The following is a 14764-nucleotide window of genomic DNA, read 5'->3' as shown; positions in this document are numbered from 1 at the left end:
TGTCGCCTTACAATCGATCGCCTCATTTTAAAACGACATGCTAACATGAAACTTGGCATGAACAACAAACTTCTTGTGACGCTTAAGCGAGTATTTTTGAAGTGAAAACTTCTTTAGCGGCGCTGTGCACTTTTTGAGGTGGGGAAAAAATGTTAAACTCGAGACAGCGTAAGACGGTCACGTGACCGTAAGACGGACACGTGACCTGATCGAAAAACTGTTACATGTAATGTTATTGAGTTTTTCTTTATTGATTTAAATGCGATCTAGAGAGTTTCGCTCTAACTGGTATTAATATAACTAGAGTACTAACAGTGATGTGCTTAGGGGTTTCAAGTAATTAACGCTAGCGCTAGATGGCGTTAACCTCAATTATACATAGTGCATTTTGGACTAGTCATTAAGTTTTCACTTCTGCCGGCAGTCCTTGAGTGCAACCTGTTGTTTTTTTCATGGTTGTGTCACTCCATACCAAATGAACCTTAACTTAAAGCGATTGGAGCTGCTAACGAGTGTACTAACAATGCTTCCATAGAAATGAGACGCTTCATTAGGTCCCTTTTTATACAGCACGACCCACTTTCCTAAAGTTTTACTACGGTCATGAATGCATGTACCATCTGCCACACAACTGACAACTCGTAAACCTTATTACATATGGCATAAGGTCCACCGATGGACAGTTAGGAGTAGGGCTTCCAAATACCGGACTTCTCACAATACCGGTATTAATACCGAAACTGTCTTCATCAATACCGGGATCCCGGGATCCCGGTATTGGATATGAATCGCTTAAAAAAATATAGTTTTATTGAACAGGGTAAGTAAAAAGGCTCACTGGAATACCAGATATGTCCTAAAAGCTATTACAACAATAAACAATCAATGCCGCCATCTGCAATAATTTTATTTCACACCCCAGGGGCCGATTGCATAACAAACTACAACTAATATTACAAGCGGAACTCCTTATTTAATAAGTGAAATTAGAAAAGGAGTTCCGCTTGTAATATTAGTTGTAGTTTGTTATGCAATCGGCCCCAGGTTGGCAATAATTTATTTTATCCAATTTGTTGACTTTTCCGTTATAATTGGTTTGCCATTATTACAGTTATCCTTGCTCTTTCGTTTTATTTTTTGATAAATTATAAGAACTAATTATGTTAATGTCACTATCATCATATTCATCACTTACAAAACTTCAGGATTCATCCATCACCAACCACCAAATATTTATCTGACGTATAGGCAACGATCTTGTTTCAATAATAAAATGAGGGCTAGAGGCCAGTTAGAGTTAGACCAAGTAAAGTCTGCAACGATTTTGATAGCATAGGTACGCAGTACAAGTGTTATTTGTACGTCATAATGTCATAGAAGTTTGACGTTTAAAGTAACATTGGCACTGCGTGTGCTATCAAAATCGTTGCAGACTTTTCTTGGTCTAACTCTAGATGCGTCTGACATTTAGTAAGCTTTATGATACAGCCGAATATAATGGATTTAAAGGGTTTATACTGCAGATATCCCTCGTTTTTTAAAATACCGGGATCCCGGTATTGCATTTAAAAATACCGGTATTGAAAAATGCGTTTAAAAAGATGGTATCCCGGGATCCCGGTATTGGAAGCCCTAGTTAGGAGTGTCGCTGTTTGGACATACTCATTTGTACGTGGGCCATTTTATTTAAAGTTGTCCCCTACACTTTTTTTTTAATTTGTAAATTTCTATGTTATTACTACTCAGAATCACGAGCTCTTTCTATCCTAATAGATGAAAAAAAGTGTCCCAAGGTTTTTTCCCATTCCGTTACCATTTTTCATAGACTTTGTATGGCAGTTTCGGAATGGAAAGATCGAAAAATGTATGGAAATCTTGGGACACTTTTTTTCTCCTATTAGGATCAAAGAGCTCATGATTCTGAGTAGAAATAACATAAAAATCCCAATTTTGAAAAAAAAGTGTAGGGAACAACTTTAAAAAATAAAATGGCCCACGTAGTATATAAAGGTACGGCATCTGCAGATGGTATTGAACTTTTTGATGACGATGTAACTGACTTTGATTCAACTTGGAATAAATATTTTGTGTTTATTTTTAACCATTCCCCTTGATAAAGGTAAAGGTTGATTCAGAGTCAGACAAAAAAATACAAAGTCTTGAGCTTTTATGTACATTGACATAAAAATAAGTTTTTGCTAATGATTATGCAGTTCTTATAACGTAATGATGTAAAAAAAGTATAATATGTAGCAAAAAATACCTACTTTATATTACGTCGTTAAAAGCCTGTAACTTCAAAGTCGAATGTCGTGTTGCTATTTTAAGAATGCAAATCGATAATGTTATTAGCCTGTGACACAATTTTCCTTTCAATTTGCTGTGAACACTCACGCGAACAAATGAAAAGATATATACGGAAAATTTAAAAAACCCGTCTTTTAGTAAACAACTAGCGACCCGCCCCGGCTTCGCACGGGTTAACAAATTATACATAAACCTTCCTCTTGAATCCTCTATCTATTAAAAAAAACCGCATCAAAATCCGTTGCGTAGTTTTAAAGATTTAAGCATGCATAGGGACAGACGGACAGCGGGAAGCGACTATGTAGTATTGATACCTATCTAGTATCTAACTCAAACTCGGCTAGGATAATATAGCAGCAGTTCCACTTAACCACAATTCTCCAGGAACTTCCTGCCTCGCACAGCAAAACTGTGGAATGAATTTCCGGACCGATACGACCTTCAAACCTTCAAGAAATGAGCGACTTCCCATTTGAAAGGCCGACAACAAGTGCGTTGTTGCTCGTTTGCTTAAGTCTTTAAAAAAAACTGGAATTGATAAAAAATACCCAATCACTGTCAGTCTGTTTATAATATTTTGAAGAATATCGCTTTCTCCCGATCCAGACCTCGTGACAATAAGACCAACTAGGAAGTAACGTCTTTCTAACAAAAACCTGCGATAGATACATGGCATTGAGAAATCGGGTACTTACACATTTTTAATCACGCCCAATTGACGTCCCACTTTTTAAAGCCCGATAAAACATTAAAAACAAAACGGGTTAACATAAAAAATGAACGTAAAGTCCCGTTATAAAACCGTGGAATCCAATACCTATACCGGTATCAAATTACCGACCCATTCGAATCCCGAAAAGAACATATTTTATTCGTGTTACAGCGAGAGTAACAATGACCGCGAGTCTCCGACGCCTCGCCTTTAAAATTCGAGTATTTTCGTTGGGGTTGCGCGAGGAAGAAAACCTTTGTCGTTGTCGCATCTAATATTTATGTTGGGAAATGTTTAATTGACAATGCCTGCACGGTTTTCGAGTTCGTACACTAAACAAAACATATTACATTTTCATTTAGGTTCTGAACGACTTCTAATAGTTTGTAACACTTTTTAGTGTTACAAAAAATCCTCAATACACAGTTAAGTCTAAAGCGTAGCCGCACTAGCCGCTACACTAATCAAAAGACCCCCGCCATTGATCAATCCCGTTTTACACCTGTTAACTAGTACCATGTAGCTTTGTAAAAGGAGCATCTGGAGTCGCAGTTATTTCAGAGATTTCAAATGATTATTGACCCATTAAGTTGATACATACATTGCTGCCTGGCAATTTCAACATCTGCAAACTTTAGCACTTAACTACCTATACTAAACGTTATTAATATAAATAATGCACGTCCAAGGATTTAAAGCGACACGGTTCTAAAACGAACAGATGTTAATATTGTTTATGTCGCTATTTGTGGCTAGCTGACGCTACAAAACGACTGTTACAAAATATAAATGAGACGGAAAACGGACATAGCACGTGCACGGATGCACCGATGGAAATAAACGAACAATACGCTTTGGGAAAATGAAATAAGATTTGGAGCATTCTATTGGAAATTCCAAAAGTAGATACGCTATTATAAAAAATCAATTGTTTGCACGTACGTTGTTAGTATCAAAAATATATACCTATATGTAGATACTGTAAAAAGAGACACATATTTATTCGTTCATCGCTGGCTGCTCACGTTGCCGACGAAACCTAAAGCTGACACTAGTCCGCGAAGGAAAAGCTCGCACCTCCACCTCGCACCCGATTGAACGGCTGTATTTTTTTATGATATAGGCGGCAAACGAGCAGAGGAAACTCCTACGGAACCCCCAGTGCACAGATGAGATCCCACTTCTGAATCCCTATCTCTCCCACTTCTGAATTCCTATCTCCACATGTAATGAGTCTCGGCTCTTTTCTCGCGCCAACATTCTCGTTAGTGGCAGAGCGAGTGTCGCGTTATCGCGACAAGTGACCGAGGACTGACCTTATTTACTCGTTTGGAATTTTATTTACAAAAACTTACGGGAAAATAGCTTGTTTGGATTTCTTTTGTTTCAGTTGAATACACACTGAAGCGACCTTATTGCAATAAAAATAAGTTAAATGAGATAAGTTTACTAATGGTTTATTCAGTTTGTTTTGTATTTATTTAAATGTGTTAATTTGTATTTACAATATAATACCTACTAAAATACTAACGGACAAAATACTAATACCGGGTTTCCATACGTCAGAAAAACACAGGATTGTGTCATGAGTCATGAGAACACCTCTGATAAATTTTTTTAAGGAACCGATACTACTGTAATCGCAGTTTTGTAGGTGCTCTTTAGACTTTAGCATGAGTTAGGTCAGTTATCTGTAAAGCACACATTACAGCTTTAATTTCGTCGGCTTATCATTATCAGGATGAACTATATGCTCGGAGTTAAATATTGACTCGATCCAATTTGATAACCTAAACAAACAAATTAGAATATTATGTTTTGTAAGAATTGTTAATATAATATCCGGTTCAAAGTCGTAAATGCCCATAAGGCTACAGTAACGAATGCAATCATCGTCAGTTAAGTCTTTCTGAAATGGAGAAAATCTTGCATTAAATGCATTGTTTGCATTTACTTACATGGTGTAACATACTAAGGACTGAGTAAGGACATTTTAATGTTGGCTAGTTTTTTGTGTTCATAAAAGTTTCCATTTTGGGTCCGTAATGTCGGTAATGTCGGTATTACAACACTGTATTATCGGTAATGTCCGGCCGAAGTTACGGTGTCGGCATAAAAATCATATGTTAAACGCATGCCAAAAGTGAACCTTCGGCCGAAACTACAGCAAAACCGAACCTTCGGTTTCGGATTCGACAATAAATCCCGTTTCGGTCGGACACTACTTTTTCCTAATAACGAATCAAACGATAAACTAGTCTAAGATGATTACAGCCGATATGTTAATCGCTAGAAATGATCGAGTTGATTGAACCAGCCAGCTAGCTAATAGAATTATTGACGGATGAGCTCTTTGAAATTGATTTAATAGTCTAGAATACTAGACCCGCCCACATCTCTAGATGCGTGCGATAAGATTATATCGTGGATGATTGAATGAAGAACATTAATTTAAGTGTTTGATGGCTAGGTATTAAGTTAAGATCCACAACTTGGTTTATTTAATTAAATAGATTAAATTGACGTTTGCGAGAATGCGTTTAATTAGATTACTCTGTTATGGTATACGTCCTATTAAAGTGTATGAATTAAAGTTACTGTTTTTTTAACGGTTTGATGATCTATATTCTTCATAATTAGAATTACATTAGGTAGTGGATAGTGAAAGGTATTTTACTTAAGTATTATCTTCATAATTTATCATCAGTACGCGAATTGTTAAAAATCTGTGCTTAAACCAATTACTGTAAAGGAAGCTGGATTGTGTACCTATTTATTACTAACTCTCTTATCTTTGTAACTTTAGCTTTTCACAGTACCTAGCCTGCGACCCAGATGACAGTATTCGCGCTCAGATACCTAGTATAGTATATATTCATATATTGTACCTACCTACAGACCCAGGGCTTCAAAAAAGCGCGGGCTCGCGCGGCGCGGCATTTCGTAACGTCTGGCTGCAACTCACTAACCTTTACTACCAGTTTGCTATATATGACCAGTATAATTCTGACTACTCTTCACATCCTCCACTGCTTTAATCAACAGTACCTTAACTTGCAAACCTCTAAACTCTTCTCGGAGACACAGAACAATTAAATAATACATAGTACTAAGTACTGAAGATTCACTCTCTAACAAAACGCGTTTATTACGACAGATATGACAGCTAGGTGGCGCAAGCGCGAGCAGACGTCCGTTCCGTAGCGGTGCGCAGCAACTAATATGGCTAGACACCAAAATTGGTGTGGGCCGCATGTACTTGTAGCGACGAAATCGCGGAGTGAGCCACGCCTGTCGGAGATAAAAGGTTTGAGACTGACGTGTGTGTTAGGCATTGTGGTGGGAAAACATTTCCCAAATAGGCTCAGTAGTCAGTATTTATAAGATTCAAATCCTTCACCGCAACTGACGATAACGTACAGTCAGCATCAAAATTAGCGGATCATACTACGCGTCAAAAGTATCTAACAGCTGAACTGAAATATATGTCTCTATACAGGATGGTCCAAACCATGACGTCCAAAATTTTTTTTTAGATTCCTCACGTCGTGGGCTATCAGAATATACCCCATGTATGTTAGCCGATTTTTCGTAGTTTTCGAGTTATTTTTAAACTTTTAACTTTTGTTATGAAATTCCGGGGTTCCCATACAGGGTGGCTAAAAAATAACTGCATTCCCGTTGCCAGGGAGGTTTTGGGATTATACTGAGCAAATTTTACTGGACCAACCCCGAAATCGCGAAAAAAAAAATTTGGCTTTCATACATTTTGGCTGTGGTCCATTTTCTATGGAAGGGTAAATTTTTTTTTTTTTTACCCTTCCATAGAAAATGGACCACAGCCAAAATGTATGAAAGCCAATTTTTTTTTTTCGCGATTTCGGGGTTGGTCCAGTAAAATTTGCTCAGTATAATCCCAAAACCTCCCTGGCAACGGGAATGCAGTTATTTTTTAGCCACCCTGTATGGGAACCCCGAAATTTCATAACAAAAGTTAAAAGTTTAAAAAACCATAACTCGAAAACTACGAAAAATCGGCTAACATACATGGGGTATATTCTGATAGCCCACGACGTGAGGAATCTAAAAAAAATTTTTTGACGTCAAGGTTTGGGCCACCCTGTATGTTGAACAATTAGACTGTAATAGAAGATACTTTTTAACGACTGTAGAGATATAATCATATTTGGAAAAGTAACCCAGGTTGGCAGATACTTTTGGCGCAATGTTTTATCCGCCTCTATTGATCCTAGACTACTAGGAAGCCAAAAAACATTACAATCTGTCCGTCGAATCATGCTGGCTTACAGCGGAGTGTACGTTTTGTGAATGTATGGACTGGCATTCGGTTTTTACGCAACTCGCGAAGTGCTTAAAGTGTTTTAGTTTGGGATTAATCGCTCAAAGGGCTTAAGTTGAGTTGTGAAACTTTTAATCAGCGGTTTATTATGCGTCATAAATGTGTTTTAGTTGGGTTAAAACAGAGACAAGTTAGTAATAAAGATTGACAGTATCCATAAGGCGTTCCTAATCATTATTATCGATAATGTCGCATCGGCGAGGTCTCAGTTCCATTAATTTGTATAGAGATTTGACTTTTTCTCTTGTGGGGTCATAAGTAAGTATGTAGTGGCTGAAACCGGTATAAAACCGCTTTAACAAAAGGGAATGGTCAATTATATTAGAATAGTATCTCAATGAAAGAATTACGACAATCTTACTAATGAGAAGTGAGTACACATATTTGTTTTTCTACACGTTTAACTACTTAGTTAGCAAGTTAAAAACTGCTCATTATTACCTGGGCGTTTTCTAAAATAAATATTGAAAACCCGATTCTCACGGATCCTGGTGTTTTACGTTCTTTCAACTCAGAATCACTAGCATATTATATATAATGCTGATGATAAAAAAAACTTGTCCCAAAAATTTGTATTAAAATTGTACATTCCACTACGTCACGTTCATACAAGTGAAAATTTTTCTCATAATGGCCATGGAATGGACATTTTGGGACAACTTTTTTTAATGGAAGGATGGAGAATGCTGTCGATTCTGAGTAGAATGAGCCCAAGAATGTCCAGATTTGAAAGAATCAGGTTTTCGATATTTATTTTAGAAAACGCCCATCTAGTTTAGTAGCTGCCACTTTTAAGTGCATTGGGTACAAGGTTACATCGAATGACGAGACGATAACCTTTCTCGAAGATGACATAATGATAACCTGTATCAAAAGAAAATATCAGTGGGGCTCAGTCGAATTAATCACACCGAATCCCAATGCAGTATCATATTTATTTATTTAAGCTATATACAACAATGTACAAATGGCGGACTTAATGCCAGGTGGGATTCTCTTTCTCTACCAGTCAACCATAGGGCCAAACAGAGATATCTACAATTGGTTGCAGCAAATCGCAATTTCTAGAAATGTTTGATGTTTCATTTGCCTCATTTGATCGAACGAGTCTTTCTCAAAACAGTAATTTTATCCTCACTTTTGAAAAGCAAGCTGTAGACGCCATTGGGTTAGATTATATTGTTTCTGTTATGAAGAGGGACATGAACTTTAAATGGGATTTCTCTACGCTTTGCCAATTTTCCGACCTAAGTAGCACAAAAAAGTGTTGCCAACATCATGCCATTAATATGTTAATTAAAATACCAATAATGGCAACCCCGCAGCCATAAAGCAGGGCACGTGTCACCAGGGAAGCAGCCCTCGCGGGGGTGGGAACTAACTTAAAGCGAGAAGGTTGTAAGTCGGTGTGGAAGTAGTATGAAGATAGAACTTTGTAATAGTAACGGAAGTGCGGCCTTGGGCTTCCCCTGTAATTAACGCGAATTGGGTTTACGGACAACTGTGGGGCTTGATCGTATTGGGTTCTGCGTTATAAGGAGTATTCAAATCACGTTATGTTTGCATACAATGTAATTATTTACTTGACCAGGGGAAGGGGGGACCAAATAGTTTGGCCCTAAGGCCACGGCGATTTTCGATGCTCTCGTCTGCTTTACGCAGGCCGAATTTGGATCTCCTGGCGGCCTAGCCAAGGTGACGAATGTGACGAATCGCTTCCTCTCTCTATCACTCTTCCATATTAGTGACAGATGCGTTTCGTTCGCTACGGAGCGTTAGCTTTTGGCATGTTGTCTACGGGGCCTGCTTTTTTTAAGCGGGCCCAAAGTAACGTGCCTTAGTTTGGATACTTCTTACGTGTAAAATAGACCCATAGACCCACCTCGGAAGTAGGTACTAAAGGTTGATCTTACACGGGCCTTGGAATAGTTTTAATATAGTAGGTAATTAGGTATTGCCTGTGTTAGAATTAAGGGAAGCAGTCCTAATCCTAGATACCTTAAATTTGCCAGTAAGAACAAAATTACTTTAATTGCACTACAAGTTAACAATGGCGTCCAGAAGAAAACACATTCATATCTTTAATCTTGTGTTTATAATGATAACATGCATGTGCTGCCTACACTGCAATATTTTAAAATGTAAGTACACAAAGATAAAGACATTATCTACATTTGTTTTTTATTGAGTTAATTATACCTACAATAGCAAAAACAAGTATACAAAAAAACTGGTTATTTTGTGCATCAAATTAGTTAGTCTGTTCGGAAAAGCTCCATACATTCCACAACTCTTCTCTTTTCGTACAGAATCTATCATTCATAATCAGCCATTTCAGTTTATTTACTTGTTCTGTTATACCAATATATCTTTTTTCAAACACATTAAATTATTGAAATAAACTTTCACACATTTCACACTAAGGTGAAATTTTTAGTATTTTAGAGATTGACTGTACTAACACAAAATGTATTATTTCATTACAACAATTTTAAGACCGAATTAAAAACTTGGATTAACTTGAAACAATGATCTTAGAATAACTTAAGAAAAATGTGACTCGAATCTTAACAAGTGTTTTGACTGGCAAAAATTACATTATCAATTCAGGGTCTGTGAGATCTGGGCCATGCTTTACGATACATACAAAGCAGTGTGCAAATTTGCATATCTCTCAGTGTGGCGTCACTTAGTATTCTGAATGTTGCCGCATAGTAATAGCCAGAGAGATGAACATTACTTTGTGTATTTAATTGCTATATGCGGGTTAGTGTTTACATGTTGCCGGTTCAATGCAGATATTATGCATAGATTAGATTGCGTAGATATTTTAATTTGTGACTAGGATTTGCAAATATTAGAATAATAAGTTATTTGATTTTTATGATGGAAATAAGCTATAGTTACAAAATCTTGATATGTCCTAGGAAAACTAAGTTACAAAAACTAGTTTTTTCACAATCTGAACCTCTGCCTAGACAGTAAAGCAGATTTTTGACTGGATTATTTTGTTTTAAATCATTTACCCCATTTGAGTAATATAGTAATATCAAAGCTTTTGTAATTAGTGCAACAAAATTTAAACATAGTTAAGACAAAATTAGTAAAATTCTAAGCTAAAAAAATATTTTCTTATAGATTTCATGTAAACATGATTAATTCTCATTGTGAACTAGAGACTTAAATAGGTACATTTATTAACATTGTAAAAAGTGCTAAACAATAGTAGTTTATGCAACAGTGATATAATAAGGGTTCTTAAAATTCAAGGGTCGAAGTTACAAAACGAGACGTAGTCGAGTTTTGTAAAAAAAGACCCGAGAATTTTAAGAACCAATTATGAGCTGTTGCATACATTACTTTTTCTATGACAGCTGCAGCAAAAAAAAAAAAAAAAAAAAAAAAAAAAAAAAAAAAAAAAAAAAAAAAAACAAGAGTTATTATTAAAAAAAAGTTATTATTAAAAAAAAAGAGTTATTATTTAAAAAAAATTGAGTTATCATTAAAAAAAAAAGTTATTATTAAAAAAAAAAGAGTTATTATTGTAAATGAAAACATACCTCTTTCAATCAAGATGATCGGAACTTGTATCGTTAAAAAAAATAAAGCAGTTGTATTATACTCATAAGATGACTGCTAGCAGTCATCTTATGAGCCTATAGACAAAGCATTCAAATGACATTGCTTTAGATATCACTGTCAGTCATTTAATTGACACATTTAAGTGCTGGAGTAGAAAAATATTTTAACATAACTTTCAACAATTGCATTTATTTGTCTATTCTTCCTTCCCATTAATTATTCCGGTCATCATTTCCTATTCTTCATCATATTTCTATTCTATTATGTTTGAATATCTTAATCTTCTATTCTAATCTTATTCTTCTATCTTCACAACCTGGCAAACATTCAGTTAAATTAAACATAAGTATGCAAGTATAAAACTAGACATGTAATTGTAAACCAATGAGTTTGATTCATTTGTCAACAGTCATCTTAATAAGTTAGTCAGTGTAAATTCCCTACACTCATCGAAATAATGCGGAGGAATAATAAGACATCACAGCGAATCACGACGAAACATAACGTGGGCATTGAGAATGTAAATAAAGAAGGGTAAAAGTATATTTCGCAGTTTATAGTCATCGCGAGATTGCCCTTCGCCGGGCTTAACAAGGGGTGGGTCGGGCGGTAGTCGCCCGATCCCGGTACTACGAGACCCGCATTTTTTATTACACCCGCACCGCAGGATGATTACTACACCACGCCGCCTTCCACGATCATCGTCAACAATTTATATCGATAATCCAATACAACCTTACCTCTCAATATAACGCCGACCGCCGCGAGCCGAGAACAAAATCCTTGCACGACCACAAAATGAACTCAAACTACGCAAAAGAAATACACTTGCACCCGCGAAACACTATCTATTCTACGGAAAATGAACACAGAAAACAATATCACAAACAAATTATGTCATAAAACGTCCAACAATCCAGTGCGTGTTGAGAAAAATAATTCATTTCCTAATAAGAATACCGGTTCGCAAACTACACAGCCACCACTACAAAAATCTTTACAAAACTGAACTGAATATTTTTTTATTTGACCACGGCGGCGCCACGGTCGTCGCGCAGGCGCTGTCAAAATTAGGGCTGCCTTCAAATAAAAAAAATCCCGCGTTACAATAAAAATTGCAACAAAAATTGGCGATTCTTCCTAAATTTTGTTGATTTTATAAGTTTTATTCTTATTTTATTAGTTTAATTTTATTATTTCCTGATTTAAAATAGGATTGATGTATTAATATAATTGAAAACAACAACGAAGCATTCGTGTAATGGAACGTAACGACGAGAGGCGTTTTCAATGAAAAAACCTCATTGGGCGTTTTATGTTGTTTTTACTGAGCGTGCTTGAGAACGTTGTGTTAAAGAAAGCCATGAATCTAGTATTAAACTGGATTGGGCATGAGTGGTGGGGATAACTGACAGAACGGGATGTATTTTTCATTTTTTTTTTTTTTTTAAACAGTTATGGCCTGGATGCGAGATGTATTTTTCAGTAGGAGTATGTATTTTATTTTTGTCCCTCACGGAGGCACGCGTAGACCACTTCTATAGGATGCTACCTTCTATGAATTAAGCTATAAACCACGCTTGTAGTTATTAAACTGTCAAAAAACGTCTCATCGTCGTGTTGTTATCGTTTTGCTACAACTTTACGATTTATATTTATTTTATACTTTTCAATATGTTAGACGACGTGAAACGTGTTATATTGGTATTGTCGGGAAAAGGCGGTGTGGGAAAATCTACTGTAAGCACTCAGTTAGCCTTAACATTGAAGGAAAGAGGTTATAAGGTGAGAACTTTTGACTTAGTTTTTCTTCTAATTATATTCGACATTTGTGCATATCACTTCTGAAAACTTTATTACAACATATACTGTGAGTGAGAGCTCCTTAAAAGACACTAGTAACTTGCAATATTTCATCAGGTTGGACTTCTAGACGTCGACTTATGCGGCCCCAGTGTGCCTTATCTACTGAATCTTGAGAACCAAAACGTCCACCAAGGCCCGCAGGGATGGGTCCCCGTGTACACAGATCCAGAGCAGAGGCTCGGGGTCATGTCAATAGGCTTTCTGTTAAGTTCTCGCAACGACGCGGTGGTGTGGAGAGGGCCTAAGAAAACCTCCATGATTAAGCAGTTTTTGGAGGATGTGCAGTGGCAAGAGCTTGATTATCTTGTTATCGATACTCCACCAGGTATAGTATCACCTATATTTAGTTAGGGAGTTTTCAATAAACTATTATAATGCTGACAAAGCAATAAGTATAGTCTGCAACTTTTTCTTTTGTTGTAGTGTATTAAGAAATAACACTAAGATACTGTATACTATGAATTACTGATTGTTTTATAAAAGCTCTAGCTGGCCGCTATGCAGAAGCATATAACGTTTATTATTTGATCAGTCAGAAAAAATATTGAGAATACAATGGAATGGAAGAACTTTTTTTATAGTTGGTATAGTTGTTTAGCTATTTGTTTGACATGTTGTTTGGTTAATATTTTTTGAAGTAATAACAATTCCTAATTCCTGATAATGAACATTAACAAGTTACACATTTTTATTTCTTTTGATTCTGTATGCTAGGCACCTCAGACGAGCACATAACAGTGATGGAGAACTTGCGGCAAGTGCCCCAGTGTTCCGCCATATTGGTGACCACTCCACAGCAAGTCGCCATTGAGGATGTGCGGAAAGAAATCACCTTCTGCAGAAAAACTGGCATTCCCATTATGGGTATCATTGAGAATATGAGTGGGTAAGTCAGGTTTATTATAAACAACTCTAAGATGCATAATATTGCTAAATATTGTTACCATCTAGGTATTTCTGACGTAATTTGCACTACATCACATGTCTATGAATTAACACATTCATTGCCACCCATCCAAACAAGACATTCGCGCCAGGCCACAAAAATTTCGTCATATAAAGCTGTAGCACTACGATCCTGACTATCGGGTCATCCGGCCTGGGAACGAAATCATAAAATACCCGATGGTTCGGCACTGAATGTGTTAAAATAATCAATATTTCCTATTCCAGCTATGAATGTCCAAACTGCAGCGAATGCACAAACATATTCTCCAGCGGAGGTGGGAAGTCCCTAGCCGAGTATGCCAAGATCCCATTCCTCGGGAGTGTACCCATCGACCCACGAGTGGGCAAGCTAGCCGGGCAGGGACTAGCTGCGGTCACGGATCTGCCAGATTCTACTACTAGTAAAGTGTTTGATGAGCTGGTGAGGACGCTAGCACAGAGTGATAGAGTATAGACATGGATCTACTAATCTACTTGCAATACGCTGAAGATATTGCCTCAATAAAAATTGGCAGTTGTATTTGAAATGAATGCTTTACTGTCACGTCAATCTTATACCTTTAAACGAGCAATTCTTGTATATTTATATATTTCGGGGATCTCGGAAACGGCTCTAACGATTTCGATGAAATTTGCTATATGGGTAAACCTAATATGGGGGGTTTTCGGGGCGAAAAATCGATCTAGGTAGGTCTTGTCTCTGGGATGCCCATATTTTTGAGATTTTATATGTTTTTGTATGTTATCTCCCAGATATTGAATCTTTATTGATGCTATATTGGTTACACCACACGGGCTAAATGTGTGATGTAAGAATATCATTCTGTTCAGATATAACTGTCAATGTCATGGTCAATCGTTTTTTAATAAAGACTGTGTTACATAATATACATATGTTGTTGTTACAGCCAATCTTATGTTTTTGTTATAAATATAAACCTTAAAATGTACATAAAGTAGGTACCTAAAAGTTGTAAAGCGTTGATATC

General features: G+C 36.6%; 1 protein-coding gene across 1 annotated transcript; it reads left to right on the top strand.

Moving 5' to 3' along the window:
• The first annotated feature begins 12535 nt into the window (after nucleotides 1-12535).
• LOC134650742 (cytosolic Fe-S cluster assembly factor Nubp2 homolog) lies at nucleotides 12536-14234 on the top strand. Its single transcript, XM_063505673.1, has 4 exons — nucleotides 12536-12746; nucleotides 12882-13152; nucleotides 13542-13713; nucleotides 14001-14234. The coding sequence occupies exons 1-4, from the start codon at nucleotides 12636-12638 to the stop codon at nucleotides 14227-14229; spliced, it is 783 nt and encodes a 260-aa protein (XP_063361743.1). The 5' UTR covers nucleotides 12536-12635; the 3' UTR covers nucleotides 14230-14234.
• Nucleotides 14235-14764: the final 530 nt, after the last annotated feature.

Source organism: Cydia amplana, chromosome 9 (genome assembly GCF_948474715.1).
Source record: "Cydia amplana chromosome 9, ilCydAmpl1.1, whole genome shotgun sequence".
In the NCBI taxonomy this organism is placed as follows: Eukaryota; Metazoa; Arthropoda; class Insecta; order Lepidoptera; family Tortricidae; genus Cydia; species Cydia amplana.
The sequence above is the reverse complement of the archived record's forward strand: the minus strand, read 5'-3'. Positions and strand labels throughout refer to the sequence as shown.

What these genes read in the sequence shown, in the direction of transcription:
- LOC134650742 (XM_063505673.1), top strand. Translation starts at nt 12,636, where the DNA reads ATGTTAGACGACGTGAAACGTGTTATATTGGTATTGTCGGGAAAAGGC. An exon ending in TGAAGGAAAGAGGTTATAAG is followed by an intron (nt 12,747 to 12,881) that starts GTGAGAACTTTT and finishes ATATTTCATCAG; the next exon opens with GTTGGACTTCTAGACGTCGA. An exon ending in TGTTATCGATACTCCACCAG is followed by an intron (nt 13,153 to 13,541) that starts GTATAGTATCAC and finishes TCTGTATGCTAG; the next exon opens with GCACCTCAGACGAGCACATA.